The 21,450-nt window shown below is 42.0% G+C and overlaps 1 protein-coding gene across 1 annotated transcript in view; it reads right to left on the reverse strand.

Annotated features, from left to right (window-relative positions):
• The window catches only part of atosa (atos homolog A), a 32,404-nt gene that overhangs the window by 7,956 nt on the left and 2,998 nt on the right, over nt 1-21,450 (reverse strand). Inside the window, exons 3-5 of the mRNA XM_020592356.1 lie at nt 3,258-3,442; nt 2,119-2,315; nt 1,121-1,246 (exon numbers count right to left, since the gene is read on the reverse strand). Coding sequence (XP_020448012.1) covers nt 1,121-1,246; nt 2,119-2,315; nt 3,258-3,442 — 508 coding nt within the window. The remainder of the gene's footprint in view (nt 1-1,120; nt 1,247-2,118; nt 2,316-3,257; nt 3,443-21,450) is intronic.

The following is a 21,450-nucleotide window of genomic DNA, read 5'->3' on the forward strand; positions in this document are numbered from 1 at the left end:
ATATGATCTCTCTTGCTAGTTCCTGTCAGTACTCTGGCTGCAGCCTTTTGGATTAACTGGAGGCTTTTTAGGGAACTCTTGGGACATCCTGATAGTAAAGAGTTACAGTAGTCCAGCCTGGAAGTAACAAATGCATGGACCTGTTTTTCAGCATCACTTTGAGACAGGATGCTCCTGATTTTTGCAATATTGCGCAGGTGAAAGAAGGCAGATCTAGAGACTTGGTTTATGTGTGATTTAAAGGTCATATTCTGATCAAAGATGACTCCAAGGTTCCTCACAGTAGTACTGGAGGCCAGAGCTATGTCATCTAAAGTAACTATATGATTAGACAGCAGATTTCTAAGGTTTTCAGGCCCAAGTACAATGACTTCAGTTTTGTCAGTTTAGAAGTAAGAAATTACAGGTCATGTCTTTAAAACATACTTGAAATTTGACCAATTGATCTGATTCATCTGGCTTCATAGATAGATAAAACTGAGTACTGTCAGTGTAGCAATGAAAATTTATTCTGCGTTTCCTGATAATATTGCCTAAAGTAAGCATGTATAAAGTGAAGAGAATTGGACCTAACACAGAGCTCTGTGGAGCACCATGAGGAAGATTCATTAACATAAACAAATAGGAATCTATCTGATAAGTAAGATTTGAACCAACTGAGTGCAGTTCCTTTAATCCCAGTAACATCTTCAAGTCTCTGCAGTAAGATGCTGTGATCAGTGGTGTCAAAAGCAGCACTGAGATCTAAGAGGACAAGTATGGAGACAAGTCCTTTGTCTGAGGCTAGGAGGAGATCATTGGTGACTTTCACCAATGCGGTTTCTGTACTATGATGGACTCTAAATCCTGACTGAAAATCTTCAAACAAATCATTCTTGTGCAAGTGGTCACATAACTGCTTTGCAACAGCTTTTTCAAGGATTTTAGAAATAAACGGGAGATTGGATCGAACACTTTAACTTACCGTATTCAAAGCAGCACAGTACACAAATTTTACACCTGTCTATAAACTTGAAGATAACATCACTATAGATCAGGTTTCCTGCAAATTTAATAATATGGTCCAAAAGCCTGAGTGAAAAGCCTTTAAACGATGTGTTGAATGAGTGGTAAGTCTGACCTGTACAGGATGTTTCTGGGGACGATGCCATGGGAGGCGCTGAGCCAGGCGCTGAGCTGGGAGAAGAAGACATAGGAGCGGACAGCCAACAGCAGGGTTTTCTCTTCAATGAAACGATCGCCACTTCTATTTAAAACACAGTTAACAGAAGAGGAAATGTGCCAGTATGTCAGGTTAATGAGAAAACAGTTCAGGGATGTGTGTGTTTCTGTCAAACACATTTCCCTTGTTCCTACACATCTAAGTTGGAAAGTGGGCCAATTTCAGGCTAATTAACCCTCAGAGTGCCAAGCCAATTATCTCAGTGTTTTTTTTTTTATTTAGTTGTATTATTATTTTATTTCATATTCTATTTTTATTTTTATGGATAAAACTCAAATATCTGTTATGTAATTTTACACATTTGCAACAGCTAAACACTTAAACCCGCATTGAATGTACTAAACGTACACACAAATATAGATTTCACAGCTCTTGTGAAAGTTTATTACACTGTTTGGGCCTTTGTGTAGTTTCTTTGGATACAGCAGTTTAACCAGAGTGTAGGTATAGTATTGTAGAAAACTACAGTCATACAAGTATGACTGTTATGGTCCATGATCAGTTTATGTGCAACAGGCCTGCTGGCGCAAGTTCTACAAGCCAGTCGTGTGTTCACTTGAGAACACACATAACACCACAGGCACTGTACATCTTTAAAATATTTTGATTTCTGTTTTTGTACTTGTTATTGGTGCAAACATGGCTTTGTGCACAAAATGAACACAACAATGTGAAAGCATTAGTGGTGGAAACGAGATCCAGACCAAAGATAACTCTGGATGAAGGGAGAGGACAGCAACCTCGGAAATAAAAACATTTTACACTGCAGACAAAATGTTAATGAGCCCAGTATCTTTTGCGTGAATATAACGGTACTGCATATATTATGAAAACTGACAAACGTGCACCTTTCTAGCATTGCCATGTTTAAATAGTAAGATTAGAGTGTGTCTTACTGTCTTGGAACTTGCTGCAAGGTCCATCTCTCCAGCAGCAAAGCATCTTGTTTGATGACCGGGTCACTGATGGGGTCACTTGGGGGGCATTCATCACCATAGCAACAGTCCGGCAGGAGCATGACCTCAATCATAATGGGGATGTTGTTCCTCCAAAGCAGGACCACCTCGGAACGGGTTCGCCTTGCCTGTCGACACTGGACACATGAGTCCGCAGACAAAGGTGGAGGGTTAGCGTTCTTTAGTCAGTGTCAACAGTGGGACCTTGAAATGTAAGGGAAAAGCAGATGGAACCCAGAAAAGCCTCACTTAAAGCTGAATTTCTATGTGATTTTATTTAGGTTGCATCTCAATACAAATTGCCCCCAAGACATTTACTGTGCATATACTATTCTGCATACCAGCTGCAGAGACACAGGAATGGATACTACATTGCCAGTTTAGGTGCACTTACTTAATCCTAATGTCATCTAATACAACAACCCTGTAATGAATCCTCTAAGTATATAATGCCCAGATTTGACTTAAGCTGACTGAACTTCTTGGTAACTTCAGAGGCTGCAGTTTGTGGTGTTGCTGAACCTCACTCCATTTTACTGATCCTAATACATTTATATCGACTACGATTGGTTACTAAATGTAAGGAAAAAAATATAATTATTAGTGATATCTAGGGGAATAACAATTTACCAGTTCAGTTCAGGCCACTGCAAAAGCCTCAGTGTTTAATGGGCATATGGATATAAAGACATGAAGGGTAAAGCACATGGACAGAGCGGTCTGATCCAACCGTAGATAGTGGAGGGAGACAGACAAGAGAACCAGACTGGACCGTGCCATCTGATCACCACGACACAGCCACATCTAAACAGTTAGGGGAGCAAGGACCATGGATGAAACCAAGACTGTAGTTTGTATCACGATTGTGGGTTTTGTTTCAGAACCATTACACTCCTAGTAATATCTCTAAGAAAGAATGGCAAATGAGAGTCCCATTTGATGAGTGCCCCTCAATTAATGCTTATGAAAGAAGGCTGCAAATGAAGCTGTAACAACCTCTAGCATTAAGAAACTGCCTTATGTTTACACAAAAGATATGCAGGGCTGTGTACACGGATGTGTGTGTAAATGTGCATTACCTGGGGCAGTTTGTCACTGCATTCATGCTTGTGAAGAGGTGGCATAGCCGACTGGGCTGGTGGACAGTGGAGCCCCTCGGTCCTGCCCTTCACAGAATATTCTGGTGTCCTTCCCTCTGTGATGAGCAAGGTCAGGAATACCAGGAACTCCTCCGCATCATACTCGAAAAACTCCTCTGTTGCATCTAGAAAAAGGAGAGAACCAAGGTCAGCGTTGGAGAAAAATAGCAGTTATACTACTAATTTTCCTCTCCTGTGACTGATATGAAAAAAATTAATAAATAAAAAACCCACACACAATCACAAAGCAACCTGTATTACCATGATAAGCAGGCATGATAAGCCTGAATGTTTTTTAGGTTTTTATGTACAGTAATTGGATATGGCTATTTAACTTTGGCTGAAAAGGTTTGTTTGGAGAAGGTGTGTGGGGGAAGGCAGCAGATGACACAACCTTTCCAGTTTGGCAGCTTCAAAGGAATATATTTAGACCTTCCATGTCAGCTGAGCTGAGGGGTGAAGGCACACATTGTCTGCACGCTGACTTACAGTACAAACACCCCAGTATAGACAGTAATGACATCATTCACACTCAGTGACAAAACATGTATAAACAAAAAACTTAAGATATATGTGAACAGTACAGGACAGAAATAACAGAGTTATGATGCACCACCCAGTGCTACACCAGTTTTGCCAGGGTGGGGCCTTTCACCACTGAGGAACTGACGCTATCTGAATTAAACACTCACTTGGTTGTCACATTCAAATTATAGCTCATGCTGAGCCACTCTGTTGTGCATTATTATTCACAACAGCTGAATTTGTAGTGGTACACAAGGGGGTGACATGACATGGGTTAAATGCTACTAAACTGTAGCTGCGGCTCATTAGTTTGACTGCTGCCACAACTAAATTAACAAAACCATGCAGGGTTTGTGTTGCAGTTGAAGCGGAGTATTTTTAGTAAAAGGTTGCAGAGCTTGTCTTAGCTCTCCACCTCCTGTACTCCTCCAGAGAAAACTCCCAAAATCCCATAGGAAGTCAGCTGATCCACAGTCTCAGGCCCTCCTCCTGCCCTCATTTCAATCAGAGCCAAACAAATAAACATAGATTAAGAAATTGTTTGAATCCTTTTAAGGATGTCAGGTGCTTATAAGGCCAAAAGTACATGAACACACACACATACTGTAACACACACTCAGTCCTCCTCCCATCAGAGCAGGGCTGGCTAGAACAGCTGGTTCTGCAGAACTGAGAGCTACGAGCTGCTGCTCCATGTTAGTGCGAACGCACACGTGTGTGTGTGTGTGTGTGTGTGTATGCATCACAGCCAGCCAGTCACGCACATTCCTTTCAGGGACCTCCTCCTTACATGACTTTGAGCTGCTGCTGCTGCACATGGAGAGGGGCGCAGTCCGACACAAAACGTGAGGGAGGGAGGGAGGGGGTCGTCTTAGCCAGCTCTAGGCTGATTAAGTGCAGGGTGAAATAGATGGAGAGCGAGGCTATATTCAGGGACAATCTCCTTTTTTTATGGGCTGCAATCAGAAAGGCCTGAGCAAAGGGAAAAAGAGGCCGACAGTAACACAGGTGAGGGGGGAAATATATGACAAAGGTCAAGATTCAAGGTCACAGGGTCCATCACCTGCACGATTACATGATGTACTAGATATACAGTAGTGGACTAGGGTTCAGTCATAATCCTAGAATGCACTGGGAAAGTGTGGCACTATTGCAGGGTTTTTTGGGCTAAAGGTGATGCTCCGTGAAGGAGACGAGGAAGAAAAGAGAAAGGAAGCACAGATGGATGGAGGGAGAGAAGAGAGTTATTATGGGAGCACAAGAGAAAAGCCTTTGAGAACTGGTGTGCTACCCCTACCCCCTTTAAACGCGCGCGCGCGCACACACACACACACACACACACACACACACACACACACCCAGAGAGCCCCAGTCATGTGTGCACAGCGGGTGTCAGATTGCAGCTCTCTGTTAAAGGCAAACCCAGGAGTACATACATTCACCAACACCCCTAAAACAGGCATGATGAAAACAAAGAAATGAATTAAAACCAACAAATCTAGACATAGTGACAAACAAACTCACTTCACCAAAAAAAATAAAAAATAAATAACCACACAAACCTACCAAAAACATAACATACACACACACGTGCAAAGCAGGACAAAGGACTAGTGATGGAGGATTTGGTTAAGGGGCCCAGTCAGCATATACACATAGAAGAGAGCGGTCATTCTTTAGGGTGTCTTGCCTAAATAAAACATTCCCTTGATGCCTGCACACACACACACGCATGCACGCACACACAAGCACAAAGAACCAGCCTAAATGGAAGCTGGGAGATGATCACGATGCAGAACTATACAACACAATACAAAAAAGCAGAGACATAAAAAAACCATTTCACCAATATGAAAGAAGAAAGCTACATATAACATGCAGAGAGACAATCACTGTGTCTAAAACTCAAATTTATCAAAACAAAAATGCAACTGGAATATCTAGGAACAAAACGGAGGAGTTGTTGTCTTAGCCTGATGCAGGATGCTCATTACAGACAGGCCCCCTCCCTCTGTCACATCTTTAATCCTGCCTTTGGTACGAATGGTTAATATCATTTGGCAGTTTGGCACGTTGCTTACCAATCATTAAGCCTTAAAAGCAAGGTTCAATGTTCAATCTTGCCTGTTTCTTCCACTCGTCCTCCTCCATTTCCCACTTGACTGTGACTAATTCATTCCTGCCCCTCCATCTCTTTATAATGTAAAATCTATGTCTCTTCAATTTATATTTGCACTTTCTGAATTAATGTGCATCTGCAAGACATCCTTCTTTGCTCTCTCCAATTTGTGTTTGAGTATTCTCTCTCTCTACTGGTCCCCTTGTACTCAGCTCGAGAACAGCCATACCAATTACTACCACTGCTTGAGAAACACAGCCAGAAATCCTTTCACTCTGAAAAACAAATCAGGTTTAGGTCCAGCGTTTAAATAAGAGGCTTTTTTGCTGACACATCCTGCACTTTACGGCTCCAAACCAAAACACGTAACACCCAGTGGAACACTGATCTTTCTCTTTTTCATGCGTGTGTGATCTCTCCTCCGGATCCCAATGATGTGTTATGTGAATTATGTAACAGTTCGGATTTAGATTCAGAAGTCTTATTATTAGACCTGTGACTGCCTGCCACCAAGTACAGCTGGAGTCCCGCCTACAGATCAGCCAATTCGGCCTGTATGCGCACTCTCACACACACACACACACACACACACACACACACACACACACACGTGCACCTCTCAGCTGTCTCCATGTCCTCGGGCCAATGGATTCATGTGCGATGGAAAAAGGCCTCCAGGCAAAGAGCGGAGTGGTCAGCCTCAGTAGCTAACACATCGTTCAGAGTAAACACATCCCAGTACACGCTGAAACACACTTTGGTGTGATTCATCATTACCTAAGACCCATGCTGTGTCTCTAATTACACAAAACCGGATTCCTGTACACTTGCACTTGGTTACAACATCATGAATACATCCTGCTTGAATCGGTTTTTAGACTTTATTATGAAGTGGTGTTTAACAGTGAGCCAGATGGAGTGAGAGAGACATGAAATGAGAGACAGACGCACACTCATTCAGATAAGATGACCCATTAATCTGTAACCACACAATCGCTGTGTGGTTGGCCCTCTTTCTATGGCAAAAGCTGCTCTGCACACACACACACACACACAAACCTACATTCACACATATACAGAAAGAGCTCATTTGAATGCTGTGTAAGTACCCATATGGCAAAACCACTACTACCCTGCGCTACTCAGCCAGTACTTCACTCTATATGCTTCATTTGTTTATAATCATGTTTCTATGCATCTGCCAGTGGCAGATGATCAAAGTCTCACCCAGGACACAGCAGTGATAAGCTCACCTATGGCTGGGCTGCTGGTTGTCAAAGACTGAATGAAAAAACACACACACACACACCCACACACACACACACACACACAGACAACAGAAGTTAATATACTGCAGAGTGGCAACCTGGGAGAGACAAGACATACTTCAGAGGGGAGAGAGACACAAGAGACAAAATCTAAAGGGCAGAGAGGAAACACACGCAGTTAGTTCAAAAGGCAGACAGGAAGTCATATTACTGATGTTTCCTGTGGACTGTCTAGCAAGTGAATGTCATGCACATGTTTGAAACCTTGTAGAAAAAAAGCAAGTTAGGTCATATTTGCATCAGCTTTGGGGAAAAAAAAAAAAAAAAGTTTTCTGAAAGTCCAACCACACCCACAAGAAAAGGTCTAGCACAAAATGATAAGGTGTTACTGTTCTTGTGAGAAAGGTCTTAAAAAGGAAGACGGAACATTTAAAACTTAGGCCGGTCACAATCTCTGGCAGATTGAAGTAGATAGATATTTCAGAGTATTTTACTACAAATCTTTACAAATTGTGCCGCTATATCAAATGGTGTTTCAATACCATCAACCAAGTCCAATATTCAAATTCAGTATTTTCAAGAATACTAAGAAAGCAGTTGTGACTACTTTGTTCCAGCTAATCTCCCAGACTAGTTGCGCAAGCAAGTAAATAACTCTGTCCAGTGCTCCTGTTTTTGGTCCCGTGATAGAGATGTTAATGCCCAAACTGCTCCACCGGGGCTGATTCCATTTTCTCAAGATGAATAAATTATAAAACTGGACCATTCGTTCTTACTGATAAACAATTTATGGGAGGTTCTTAAAATGCTCTTTTAGTCTGTGTTAAGCTGATATAATTCAAAACATCTGAATCTTTTTCAGACCTGCAGAGTCTGTTAAAGGCTTTTCCAGGATGCTTAGTGCACCAGGGGCAGCAGTCTGCTGAGCTCGCCGAAATTTGGCAGTTGAACACACAATGATATCTAGCTCCCTCTGAATGAAGCCAAAAGGTAAAGGTTCAGCCTCCCCAGCTACAAATGTTCTCATTCTGATTAGGCACAGGAATGTCCTTTGATAAGAAACGACTCAAAGTAAAGGAATTTTTTCTGCACTGGACCTCTCAGTCACCAGTCGGTGCTAAATTATGAAATATCAATGCAAAGAAAAAAAAGTGATGTTACACTGGCATGACCTTGAATTATACAGATGTAAATGGACCTAAGTGTTTAATACACATGTGTACATCAGGGCAGTGCAATATTGCAATTGTAATTTGAATTCAAACCTACATGCATTGGCAGGGAGCTCTGAAGAATACAAAGCACCACATCATTTGAGTTGTGAATCATACAAATCTATATTCAACTTGTACTGAGAAGAAGATCATATTCTGTTGGGTGGAACTTTGTTGCAAAGAACAAGGTGCCATAGTTGCACCAACACCAATAACAGGAAACATCACCACAAAATACGATACAATGCACAGCTCTTATTTTATCAAGAACTGTGCAGCCCTAACACACATATGTACTGTACATACACACAGCTGCAATCCTATAATGACTACACAGAGGCAGAATGGGAGCTTACTGCACACCAACAGTTCTTCCATACTAAAGCTCCTTACTGGAGCCCACATAACTATAGACACAACTTGGTGGCTTTTATTTTCAAATTTTCTAAATCGGACTTCAAAGCGTAGGTTCCTACAATCAAGTATTTGATGACTTTGTGATGGCGCCTGCTCATGTTAAAACGTGCTAATATGATGAATGCCTCATGGTGCCTCAACAGATACAAGTTGCTTAAATGCTAAGACATGTCGATACTGTGCTCCTTTGATTTTGGTGCACTATAGCTAGTTGGCTAAGCTAATGTAGAAGTACCACCCTCTTTCTATAGTATAGCATTAGCCAACTCTTGGATTTTAGAAATGGCAAAGGGGCTTCCCTAAAATCCATCACTGGGTCAGGCTGCCTGATATCCACTACGTGGCTATCCCCAGAAGGGAGTTTCAAAGCATTCAACTGTACTGGCAGCAATGCAGCTGGCAGATATGAAGTGTCAGCAGCTCTGGCAACTGCATTTCTACCACTATGTGAATTATTTTCAATACTGTCTTTTCTATTCCAACACTACTTCTGCAGTCTGACCGACTACGTTTGGAGACCATCTGGTCTGCGTGACCAAATAAACTGTACCTCATTTTCCTACACAACAGAAGGATCACAAGTGCTTCAAAAATGCAGCGAGTCATGAAATATACAAAACAGAAAACCATAAAAGCCTGAAGAGAAGCTACACCAGAGGAAGCGCCATCTTCTCAGTATACATGCATGTACCCTGAATATGCAGTAGCACTCACCGACTACTCACTACCATAATGTCATCAGCTATTCAGGACCTGCTATGATCACATAACACTGACTGAAGGAATCCTAACGTTTAACTTGTTACCAAAACTTAACTTTATATTCTGGTTAAGGTGTTGCCATCTGACAAAGGGCAGCACAGGCAGTAACACCATCAACATTCTGTACTTGAATCATAACACCCTGAACTGAAATCATGTCATGAGTTACCTACAGATTCAAACAACTAGCAGGCACTTAGACTGAGTTTCAAAGGTATGAAAGCACAGCCCTCGTCATTCATTTCTATGGGGGACTGTATTCACCGCAGCCGACACCAGCACTGCGGGGGGCTCTGACAAAACGATGTAGCCCTGTGTGGTGAAAAGTTGGATCTGGTTCAACTTTCACCTCACCGAACGATGACTTCATCCAGCAAAGGCGCTATGTTGACCAATCTTGTATGGGGTACGGTAGGAATGTGGTCGCCCACGGAAAGAAGGGCTCTTTGTTTACCTTGTTAGCATAAGCATTTTCTGCTTATAAGCATTCACTCTCAAATTTGGGCCACTTTTAATGCACCATAACAACACGTGACAAGTTTTCATTAGTTAAGCACTTGTTAAACAGTGTTTTTTTTATCTATCAGTGCTGACACACTGGTGGTAGAATTGGTGCTAAGTTGGAGCACAGGGTATGTTAGCAGCATGGCTAACCACAACACAATGGAAACTTTCGGGCTGGAAATGCCGTGCATGTGTATTGCTTTGGACAACTGAATTCATGATAAATAGGTACAACATTTAATCAAAACATCTGCAGCTCTTTCTAGGAGCTCTCGATATTGACTTCAGTGGTATAATTGGTCATATTCCTGGGCCTCAAGCTACTGCACAAACACTGGCGTTAGAGTACAGTGTCATTACGGTAAAGAATTTGACATTATAATAGCAAACACTGCTGACCAAGTCGACAAATTCAAACAAAACATCCACTTATAAAATGCACCACTGGGGTGTGAAATGATTTCACTATTGCTAGATTTCCTGTGAAAGCATAAAGTGCAGTAAATTTTAAGACAAATGAAGTGATCGGCCCTGTGACAGCAGCATAACCTCTACTTTTTAGGTCCCAACACAAAAGGAGGTGCTGCAGTACAGCAAAGGGGATACATGGCCTCAGCCATTTCTCTCCTGCTGACTGACACTGGTCAGCAACCACAACTACTGACCAGGGAAGAAATTGGGGTGGTACAAGTGTTACCAAGGCAACAGAAACATTTTGTTAAACATTCCAATCATGGTGAGAGTGTCTGCATGTAGCAGTGAGCTGCACCAATATGTGTCTCTGTATGCGACAGTGAGTGAGCTGCAGTTTGACATGCAAGTGTTTGAATCCAAAGCACAAAAAGAGGATTTGCACAGCTAAATCAGTGATGTTTCCTTTTATCTAGTTCAAACTGTCGCACAGCAGCCGCACACAGACAGGGGGAACACACAGATGTTTCAGCTATCCCAAAATGATACCGGAGCTAATGCTTTTATTGTAGTGTTCCACAGTTTCATGATGTACTGTGGTTTGTTTGTAACTGCCAGTTTGATCCACATTAAGAGTGGCTTACTTGTATAATCTGAAATTTTGCTTGTGTAATTTCTGTATAGCTCTGTGAAGGTCTGTATAGTTTTGTTTTTGGTAGTTAAAACTATGGGACTGAATGTTGTGAGGAGCTGTGAGGTTTTCAGAGAGGCAAATCTGAGGATGCCTCTGAAACCACATGGTGCATCTGCTGTTAATAAGCCAGGATGTATTAAGAACTCGATACCAGAACATAATATGGCATCCAGTTCAGACCCATAAATGCTCAGTGGTGCATGCCCCAGAAAAAATTCTCAATTTTGGACCCACAGAGCACGTCCAACCTGACTTCCATTTGGCTCCTCAAACACACGAATGGGGTAAAATAAGTATATCATACAGCTCTTCTAGACCACACTGAATCAAATTTAGTTAAAAAAGGAGTAATTTCACAGGTTTTGTGATCCTTTAAAAATGTATTCACCCTTTTACAGCCACCCCTTTCCAGTGATTCTCTATGGGGGAAAATGCTCTTTGGGTTGAAGTTGTAGCTTTACAGCCCAGCACCATTCCTGGGTGGCCTGCTAGTAAGTTGACTGACACTCCTTGGTGGTGAAAAGTTAAAAGAACTCAAACATGAAAAAAATACTGAATACCAAAAAAAAGGCAGAGCCAAAACACCTGCACATTGTTTCCCCTGTGCTGATGTGTGATATACAAACATCTTATTGATTTGGGTGTATTAAAACTTTGGTTAAGCATCTTTACCTTCTGAAATTGTTTAAAGACAATTAATACTCCTGCTGTGTTCTATGAACATCGCATGATTATTTTGTGTCAGGCTCTAACTGTATACCATGTCCTCGCACCTTAAACTGAGACTGTCTGGTCTGTCTATTAAACTGTTTATGTGGTCATATTCTCTTTGTATGTCTGTTTAGGTGTGTATGTTGCTTTGAGTGTTTATGTCACTCTGTCTTTTAGCCTCCGTCTCTTAGCCAAAGCAGCAGAGCACTGCTGCTAAACTTTGGCTGGAATAACAGGGTCAGCTGTGTTTCCGTAGTGTTTTATAACATGAATCACACATCAATGTCAGGTCACCTTTCCTGTTTTTGTCTGCCTTGTGTTACAAGATTAAAAAACACTGGAAATTGTGACAAAGTTTGCCAAGGAGCGGGTGTGTTTGTGCCAGAAAACTGTAAAGAAAGGTCAGGATAACTGAAGAGCTGTTTAAATCTGACGAGTTTCAATTAAATGTGTTTTAAATTTAAATTACTTAAATGACTGGGTAGGCCTGATGTTTTAAATTCCTCTATTAACTTGGCTAATCAGCATATCTCACTAATTGACTTTGGACTTAGCTTGTCAGCCACTACTTGGTAATAGGAAGCATATGTTTTTCTACAAGCACCTTTTTTAGCTTCTCTCTCACTTGATTTACGGAGATGGGTCTTCAAGACTATGGGCTTGGGATCTACAGTATGGCATGTGTGTATGTCCCTCGCCCCCATTCTGCAACACAAAGGGGCAGACTCACAGCACACATAGCAACACACTCTGATTGGCTGAGGGGCGTTAGTACAGTTCCAGCTGAGGAAAATCCTTCTGTTTTGTGAACTCAGCTGCTATTATTCTCCCACAGCCACCAAACAAACACACATTCTGACCCAGGCTGACACACCACTTTGCCCTCTCTCTCTCACACACCCATTGTTGTCAGACGTGAACACAGAGCTGTTGTTTAGAAGCTGAGCAACTTGCATACTACTGAAGTCACATGGTAAACAAGCTCTGAGCCACTGGAAAAAACTTGTCATCATGAGACGTAAGCACTTAACAGATAGGACTCACCTCAGCTGATGTGGAAAGAGTCTCTTAAGGCGCTTTCTGAGGACCTTAGGAAATTTTATTCTTTAGCAGTCAAAATCTGTTCTTGTTCATGCAAACTGTGAAAAAAAACAGAATGGGGGAAAAAAAAAAGATCTAGTCTTAAATTTAGATGCTAGAAAGGCCACCTTTGCTGAAAAATGGAAGCTACTTGCTCATCCCGCATCCTCCTACATGTTAGGCTGCCTGTAGGCAACTGAACAAACAATGCTATTTTCTAAAGTAGCTGTAAATGTAGCACTACTGTCATCTGGTTCCACCAGCACTTATTGCAGTGAACTTTTGCGTTCATGCACAGTGGTAGTCTATCACTGTTAGGTAACCATAGTTGAAGGAGTGCCAAGAGTCCGCACACAACAGACAAAGTGCTAGGTCATCAGCACACCTTTAACCAGACGGGTAACATCAGCTGTAGCTGCATGCTCTCATCCAGCTACTGACTACAAAACCGGTCAATCAAATGTCAAACCTGCTCCAGCGTTCAAGGCTAGAAATGAGATGCAGTGTTCTCAACAACCATAGCAACTGAAGTCCTTGAGTGAGGTGCTCAACCTCCCCTATTATTAAGGCAAGTTGCTCGGTGGCTAACGTTAGAATACCGGTTGCACTGGGCAGCCTGCAGGTGTTGATGCTTTAGGCTAAGTATATATCGAGCAGAGTGAGGCTGATAAAACCTGCTGGAAACTTTCCTGAATACTCAAGTAAGGATACAGGTGTATGTGCTTAAAATGTTTACTTGTTCATAACAATTCCTCACACCTCTCTCTCATCTCCAGACACAGCGACCTAAGGTTTGTTGGGCCCTTTTTCTGCTTAATTGCACACATTGTAGCAAAGCCCCTTGAGCCCCCTGTTATTCAAGCAAGAGTGGTCCTGTGCCAACTCATTGTCTATCTATCACCTGTTATGTAACACTGAGGTTAGTGAGTACAGGCAGTACTGGAACAAGGTGGGCAAAGTGGGAGTTACTAAGCACTGGGAGAGACAACAATCATGAAGCCCTGTCCAATCTTGTTTTAATGTACAGTACTGTATGTTACTTTAATATTCAGCTTTTATGTTTTCAGTTTAAAAAAAAAATGCCAGAAAGTGAATCTACATTCTAATATTATATCAGGTGCAACTGGCAAGAAGGCAAAAACAATATCAACATAACATTTACCCTCCAGAAAAGTGCTAGTCTGTGGGACAGTTAATTGAGCTGTGTCCATAGATGGGGTCTCACTGCCAACCCCACATCTTCTCCAACAACAACATGAGACACTAAATATTTACTACAGCAGTTTACATTTCAGCCAGTGGACTGCTGGTGGGTACAGGACACTAGGGCAGGAGGACAAACCAGCCTCTCTCTGAAACCAGAGCTACTCTGTTCGACATGAATGCACAGTCTTTTGACCTCGCCTGTGCTGCTGATGCCAATTTCTAGAAAGGGGAGTCCAGACTGAGAGAGCAACCTGAGAAGCATAGCTCAGAGAGCCACTCAAGAAGTGCGTCGGTTATGGCACAGGCAGATCGAGGTGGTCAGGGACTAGAATTAAACCGCTTGAGAGAAAAGGAGGCCAGCATTTTGACATGGTTGTGGGGGGAATAAGCTGTACTGGATCATTAATCTGTCACCAAAGGCCAACAAACAGATCTTGTTCACCTTCTCTGTGTTTTGGGTGGTTGTCAGATTTTGCAGTTTCACTGTATGTATTTATTGTTTAAAGAAGAAAAATCCTTTAAGTACTGTAAACAGCTCTTTGCCATCAAATTTAAGAGCAGAATTAGTTCATCATTTTACCACATCAAATGCAAAGATCCACCCTCTTAAAAAAGCTGAGTAAGGGGAAAAAACAAACATTAACCCAGTTTAACATGACAGTCATCTGAGTGTCATCTGGTTTGGTGTCTGGGTGAAGCGGCACCGGGGTGATAGTGGAATGGCCTCGCTCATTATTGAGGCCAGTTGTTTGCCTGAAAGAGTCACGACACAGTGGGGAAAAGGAAAGCAGATACTTGTGATGAGTCTCAAATGAATTTAACCTCACACTGTTCTAAATAACAACGTGCTTAACACCTCTGCAACAAGCCCCTGAAGTGCTCTCTGTTAACAGAGTGTGTGCATTTGTTATGTGTAACCATGATCTCATTACTTTAAAGGAATAGCTCAGTTATTATGTGTTACATTTCTCCTGATCAATTAGTATTAGTGATAACTTGGGAGTGTGAATGCAAAAGAATAAAAGTCCTAATCAAAATGTCTTAGATTATTTTGCAACTCAAGGTTCCTTTTGGCTCACACTCTCCTCTCTTGACAGGGTTATCAGACATTTAATTTCTGAATAATCTAGGATAGCCTTTGGATAACAATACCACAACAGCGCACTGTCAGCATGGCAATGCAGAAACAGACAAGAGGTGTGAGAACCTGATTAAAGTGTTTCTTATGTAACACCCTTGCAACCAAAGATGAGTGGTGTCAAGTAACAGATGAGTATCCTCCATCCTCAGAGTCAATCTAAACTCTCAGTTAATGTTAACAAACAATCATAGAAAATCACTGACGCAACCTCAGCTTCTTTATTTCCTTGTTAATTTTATTTTATTTTATGTTCTATTAGCACCATTGAGGACTTGAAATGTTTTGTTTTTTTACACCGAATTTGTCATTTTCATTTAAAAAGTATCTGTGGAAAACACATAATATTACAGCTTTCAGCAGAAACTATAAAAAAGGATGTAAAATGCAAATAACTTTGAACCTAAAATTCACACCAGAGCCAAGTCATCTGTTTCACTTGACATTTCACAAAGAGCTACAGTACGTCAGTATGGACTGACAGATTTGGAAAAAAGTCTAAAAAAAGTAGCAATATGTCCATTTTTATTGGGCACTGAATATACTGACAAATCTGTCAGTCCCTACTATCACCTACTTCATTCTTGTGTTTTACATAGCAAGTCAGCCTAACTATTTTTGTCAATATGCTTTTTATCTAGATATTATCAGCAGATAGCGGTGGTGGGGGTGTTAAGTGCTGAGGTGTTACAGTAGCTGAAGTCTATATGTGATATGACTCAGAGGAGAGAAAGAGGGAGGAGGGGAGATAAAGAGGACAGGGGGAGGAAAAGAGGATAAGTGAGAGAAGATCAGTGGAGCGAGGAGTGGGAAAGTTGATTCACCACAAGGTCAGATAGACAACACTGCCTGCACATGGTTTGCCATCCGTAGAGACCTTGCAGAATAAAAATAATCACACATTCGCTGACATGTTCCTTTGTAAAGCCTGCTGAGATTAACAAGAAGCTGTCATTTGGGTTTCACAGTTGCAAAAATAACTGACATGGTGGAAGCATGACAAAGAAATACTCACAACATCGGTGGCCGGCGTGATTGTTTGTGTTTGCCTTTATTGTGTGGTTTTTGAGCAAGACATGCAAGTCCTACAAAACTTGCATCTTAACCCCAATATAGTTAGGGACTAATGCTAGAGGAGAGTGAAAGAAAGGCAGTCTGAAGGACACCAGGATTTAACTGATCCTGATTTAACTGGGGGTGACTGTGGTTCGGTGGGTAGAGCAGTCATCTCCTAACCGGAGGATCAGAGGTTTGAATCTCGGTGCCTGCAGTCTACGTGTCGAAGTGTCCTTGGGCAAGACACTGAACCCCCCCGTTGCCCCCAATGGTTAGAGCCATCGGTTGAGTTGGCGCCGCAGATGGCTGCCTCAGTTCTGTACTGGAAAACAATTCCTTGTGTGTAACATACTTGGCCAAATAAAGGTGATTATCTATCCTTATTTTACTACCAGTAACCCTAAGGTGCTGACACCTGCACACACTTTAAAGAAGACACACAAAAGTACAACAGAAGACAAACTTGATATGCCAAAAACAGACTGGCAGAAAGTAAAAGACAAACATACAGTATATATATTTGTCCTGACCATAATACTACCCCCATTATAAAAAACACCAGGCCCAGATGGTTCTTCCTGTTCCTGCAGAGCTGGCTGCTGGTCGACTATGAGGAGCCATGGGGGCGGGAGGATGTGACGATCCCACAAGCAATGACATCACTGGCTTAGTGGCACCCTGGCAGCAGAAATATGACCCATGCTGTTACTTTCAGCTTCAGCCAGTCCAGCACTAAGACTGGATGGAGTATGTCTGTGCACCCGTATAACTTGTTAATACTGAGCATCAATACACAGCAGCTTGAAATACAGCTACTTCTGATGATTCTGAGAAGGTGTCAATAGCCTCTTACACACTGCTTTTTCAAGGTGGGATTGGTGCGCCTTTATTCCGTCTTGTTTACTGTGTGTAAGGCGCAAAGCCGGAATGGTGGGCCATTTTCATTCTGCCTCTGGTCCGCCTTGGGAGGTAGTACCTCAAGGGTAGTATCACAAAGGTGAGACATGCTCTGTATAGAAACGGTGAGCTGGCAGCCCGGGACCAAGTACTACGTTTTGATGATGTAATATGTGCACAACACTATCACCGGCATCTCAAGTCTGCAGGCCGCTCTGCTTTGAACTGTTCTCGGCTTCTCTCTAACTTATGGGTCAAAGCATTCCTGATGTCACAAACTGCAGTTATTACTCATGACATTCGCAAACATAGCAGGAACCACGCTAACCAATTTTGCATGAAGTGAAAAAGATGGCAACAAAGTTACATCCGCACTTATCTCTCCCACCATTGTTGTTTTGGTTTGTAGACTACCGGCATAAAGTTTATGTCACAGCTGACGCAGAGCGACGTTGTGTCTCACCTGTGGTGCGGAATGCCTGCCTACTGTCTGAATTCACAGGCTGGCTCACGATTATAAGGCCCCAAGCTTGATCTGTATGAACTGCACAAGGGCAAAATACTGGTGATCCTTTGGAACAGCAGTAGTGTGGGATCTCAGTCTAAAAACAACTAATAATTCTGTCCAGTCCATTTTTGGAGTTCTGTGTGGAATGTGTCAGATTTAGCTTTCTCTGCTTTTTGTGTTGCTCCAATGCAAACAAAAGAAATAAACATGGTAATACCAAAGAATTTGTGATTGCAACAATTTTCTGGGAGAAGTAGTGTGTTATCTGACAGAAAGGCAGGGGTGCCATTATTTTTGGCCATGACTGTCTGTATGTATGTAGGGTAACAGGGTAACTGTATATGTCGTTGGTGCGATAAAGCAAATGTTCCAACATTATGCAAGTGCTTCACTGAACTGGGTGCCCAGTACTATGCAAACACGTAGGCAAGACTAAACTACTTACATTTAAACCTGTAACAGCAGCAGTGATTTAGGCTGATTACTCTGGGGGGCCCAGGACCGCAACTCACAGCTGAATGCCTCCCTAGTGCTCGTATTCAGTGCAAAAGGCAGCTGTGAATCTCACTGTACAATGGGGAGTCCAATATCCATGTTCAGTGCAGCTGGTTCAGCAAAGAACCACGATGTTTTACTGAGGCAATATGGAAAAGCACTTACGTTGACTTAAACAAGTTTTTCAAATTAACGCCAACTGTACAAATGTATCCTTAAACATGAATAGGCCTATATTTAAGTGAGGGAAAAAAAGCAATTAAAATGTTGAGCCTTTGAAGCTGCCATTATAATTACAAAATGAATGCTTTAGTGTCCTATTTTCCAATTCTGATACAAAGAATAGGCAATGATACACAGCAGCATGTATTCTGTGAAACACAAAAAGACAGTATTACTGACCAACACTAGTTCTAATGCACCTAAAAATCTTGACAACAGATACGCTGTAAAAAATAATTTGTCAACACAGATGGACTCCAACTGTGTGAGAGGAGTAAAACAGGAGTGAGCACCTGTTGTGGCTGCCTCCTGCTCAAGTATGGGGTCAATCGCTGGCAAGGAGAAGGCCAAGACAACACAGGACTCGACAGGTGCTGTATGGGACAATGTTATACGTCACTGTGTTATCTGAGTCTTGCCAGTGAGAGTGTATACACTTTGATCTGTTGGCATATGTCTGGGACATCTCAGGGCAAAGTGTGTGTGTGTGTGTGGTTGTAGCGGTGATAGGCTTGTATTCAACTCTTCAAGGACTAACAGCTCCAAACAGGAAGCACTGCCATGCAAGCACACCAAATGACATTAGAGAGAACAGGAGTTTGCCAGCTGGCTGAGTCTGTCTAACATGACTAGCTCTGAGGTCATCTTTTTGTGTATGTTGTTTAAAGTGTATCTGAAAGGAGCAGAGGATAAGAGTTGTGGCTGTGCTCTTTGTTCAGCCATTTCACCACACAATCTCAAATGACCAGCTCTTTTGTCTTGGTTAATGTTTCTTTGGTGATCTGAGCGTCGTTTCACAAAAGCACAATTAAGAAATGCAGGATACGATGAAAAACAAGGCTTGACCTAGTCTACCAAGTGCATCCTGGCTTAATAGGTTTCACGAAGGCTAAGCCAGGTTGAGGAGGTGCAGCTGGGTGATGCTCATTCACAGCTTCCTTCAACAGACCACAAGGCTGATCACACATTCACTGATGCTGACATAGAAGCTGCGTTCCATTTACCTGGGCCAGCATGCCTTGTATTAAGCAATGTAGTTAAAATTAACAGACACCACGCCTGACTGGCACTGTACTGGTTTTTGAGCATACCCATCAAAGACATGTCCGGCATATTTCAGACCCACTAAGCATGGAAGCTTATGGGGAATTCAAGCACATAAACTGTAAAGACACAGGGTTGCTGTAATAAAACAGCGAGAACAAGCACAGCGGCGGTAGCGGACCGACTGAATGCATTATGTCACCTAAAAATATACACTTTCTAACCACTGTTCTTAACTGAAACCATATGTTACTGTTTGTGGAATGACTCATAAAGGCTATAAATGTGGGTGTGTCTGTGTGTATGACGTCTAAAGAGGGTGTGACATTGTAAAGGAAGAAAAACATAAACAGTACATAGGACTTTATACAGTATATTCCTCTTATCACTGACCTAATTAAAGACACCTTTACAACTTTATCAGCTGTCTCTAATCATCTCAATTAACTTCAAACAACAATATGAACAGCAGTCTTCATAAACACAATCAGTAACAATGACTAGCCTATCACAAATTACAGACTAACTACAGAAAAATGCACCGACTTCCTGTCAGAGTGACTGCTGACAGAACAGAAATGGTGCCAGGATTAATCTAGCCTGATTGTTAGCCTGGCCTGATTAACTAGCCTTCTCCAGGCCAGGCTAACAAACAGAATAGATCTCCATGGTAACTTATGTGCCACTGCTTCTGTGAGGCCGAGTAAAGGCTAAATAACTGGAAAACCCAGGCTTAATCTGCTATCTAGGTTTTGAAAACAGCCCTTGGGCTGTGAAGACGACCACGATGAGCAAATACAGCCTATTTTTATGAGGTAAACAATTCCAGTGTGGGTTTGAACTAAACTTTGCTGTTCTACATGTGGGGAGAACACACTAAAACAAAATTAGGTCTTCAAGGGTACAAATAAAACCCAACTTAACCACACTACAGCTGGACCAGTTTAAACCCAATAAGACAAGCTAGGTTTCCCCCAAATGGTGGAAAGGGGTCCCGAGTTTTCCACTTTTGCTCTTTATGGGACCTGTAAAATCTGCCAGTTGAGCCACGTAGTTGAACGGTACAACGCTTATTAGGGCCAATGGCAATCTGTTAGCTTCTCTATGCCACACTCCCTCTTTCCTCACAGACATGCACACGTGCACACACACACACACACACACACACACTCACACTCACTCACACTCACTCACTCACTGTTCATCACTTGTGTGGACTTTACACTGACTTACATTCATTTCCCTGAGACTTACCCTAATCTTAACCATAACCACTACTAAGCCAAATCCATACAGTGTGAGTGGGCTCTGAGTTTTGGGTCCTCTCAAGTATAGAAAACAAGGCCAAACACACCACCCTGACTTCCAGAATAACAAGGGGGTCAGATGACTCTGGTCAGGCCCCTGAGCAGAAAGTAAGTGATCCTCTCCTCCCTTTATAACAAAAGCATGGTTCATAAATTGCCACAAAGAGATGGTGCATAAACATGCAGAAAACTCTGCTCAAAGTCAAAATCTTTTGTTTTTATCGGGAGCCTTTGAGATACTTTTTTCTTCTGGATACCAATTCTGTTACCTAAACTCAGAGTACTGGCTGATGATGGGATACCAATTGATACCAGTGCTCTTTGCGCTTTTTAGTACACATCGTTGTATCAAACCAATTAATGTGATTCATGTTATGTCAGATAACAGGAGGTTAAACATCGCTGCAACTATCTGTCACTTTTTAAGTATACTGTATGTAGGTACAATATTAGGTAACATTTTTAAATGCTGTTGTTACAGAAGCTTAATAAATATGTGTTTATATAGACAGGACTAATCTGGATCAGTTACATCATCCTAACATGGGGTACGTT

This window comes from Monopterus albus, unplaced genomic scaffold, assembly GCF_001952655.1.
Source record: "Monopterus albus unplaced genomic scaffold, M_albus_1.0 scaffold17.1, whole genome shotgun sequence".
Taxonomy (NCBI): Eukaryota; Metazoa; Chordata; class Actinopteri; order Synbranchiformes; family Synbranchidae; genus Monopterus; species Monopterus albus.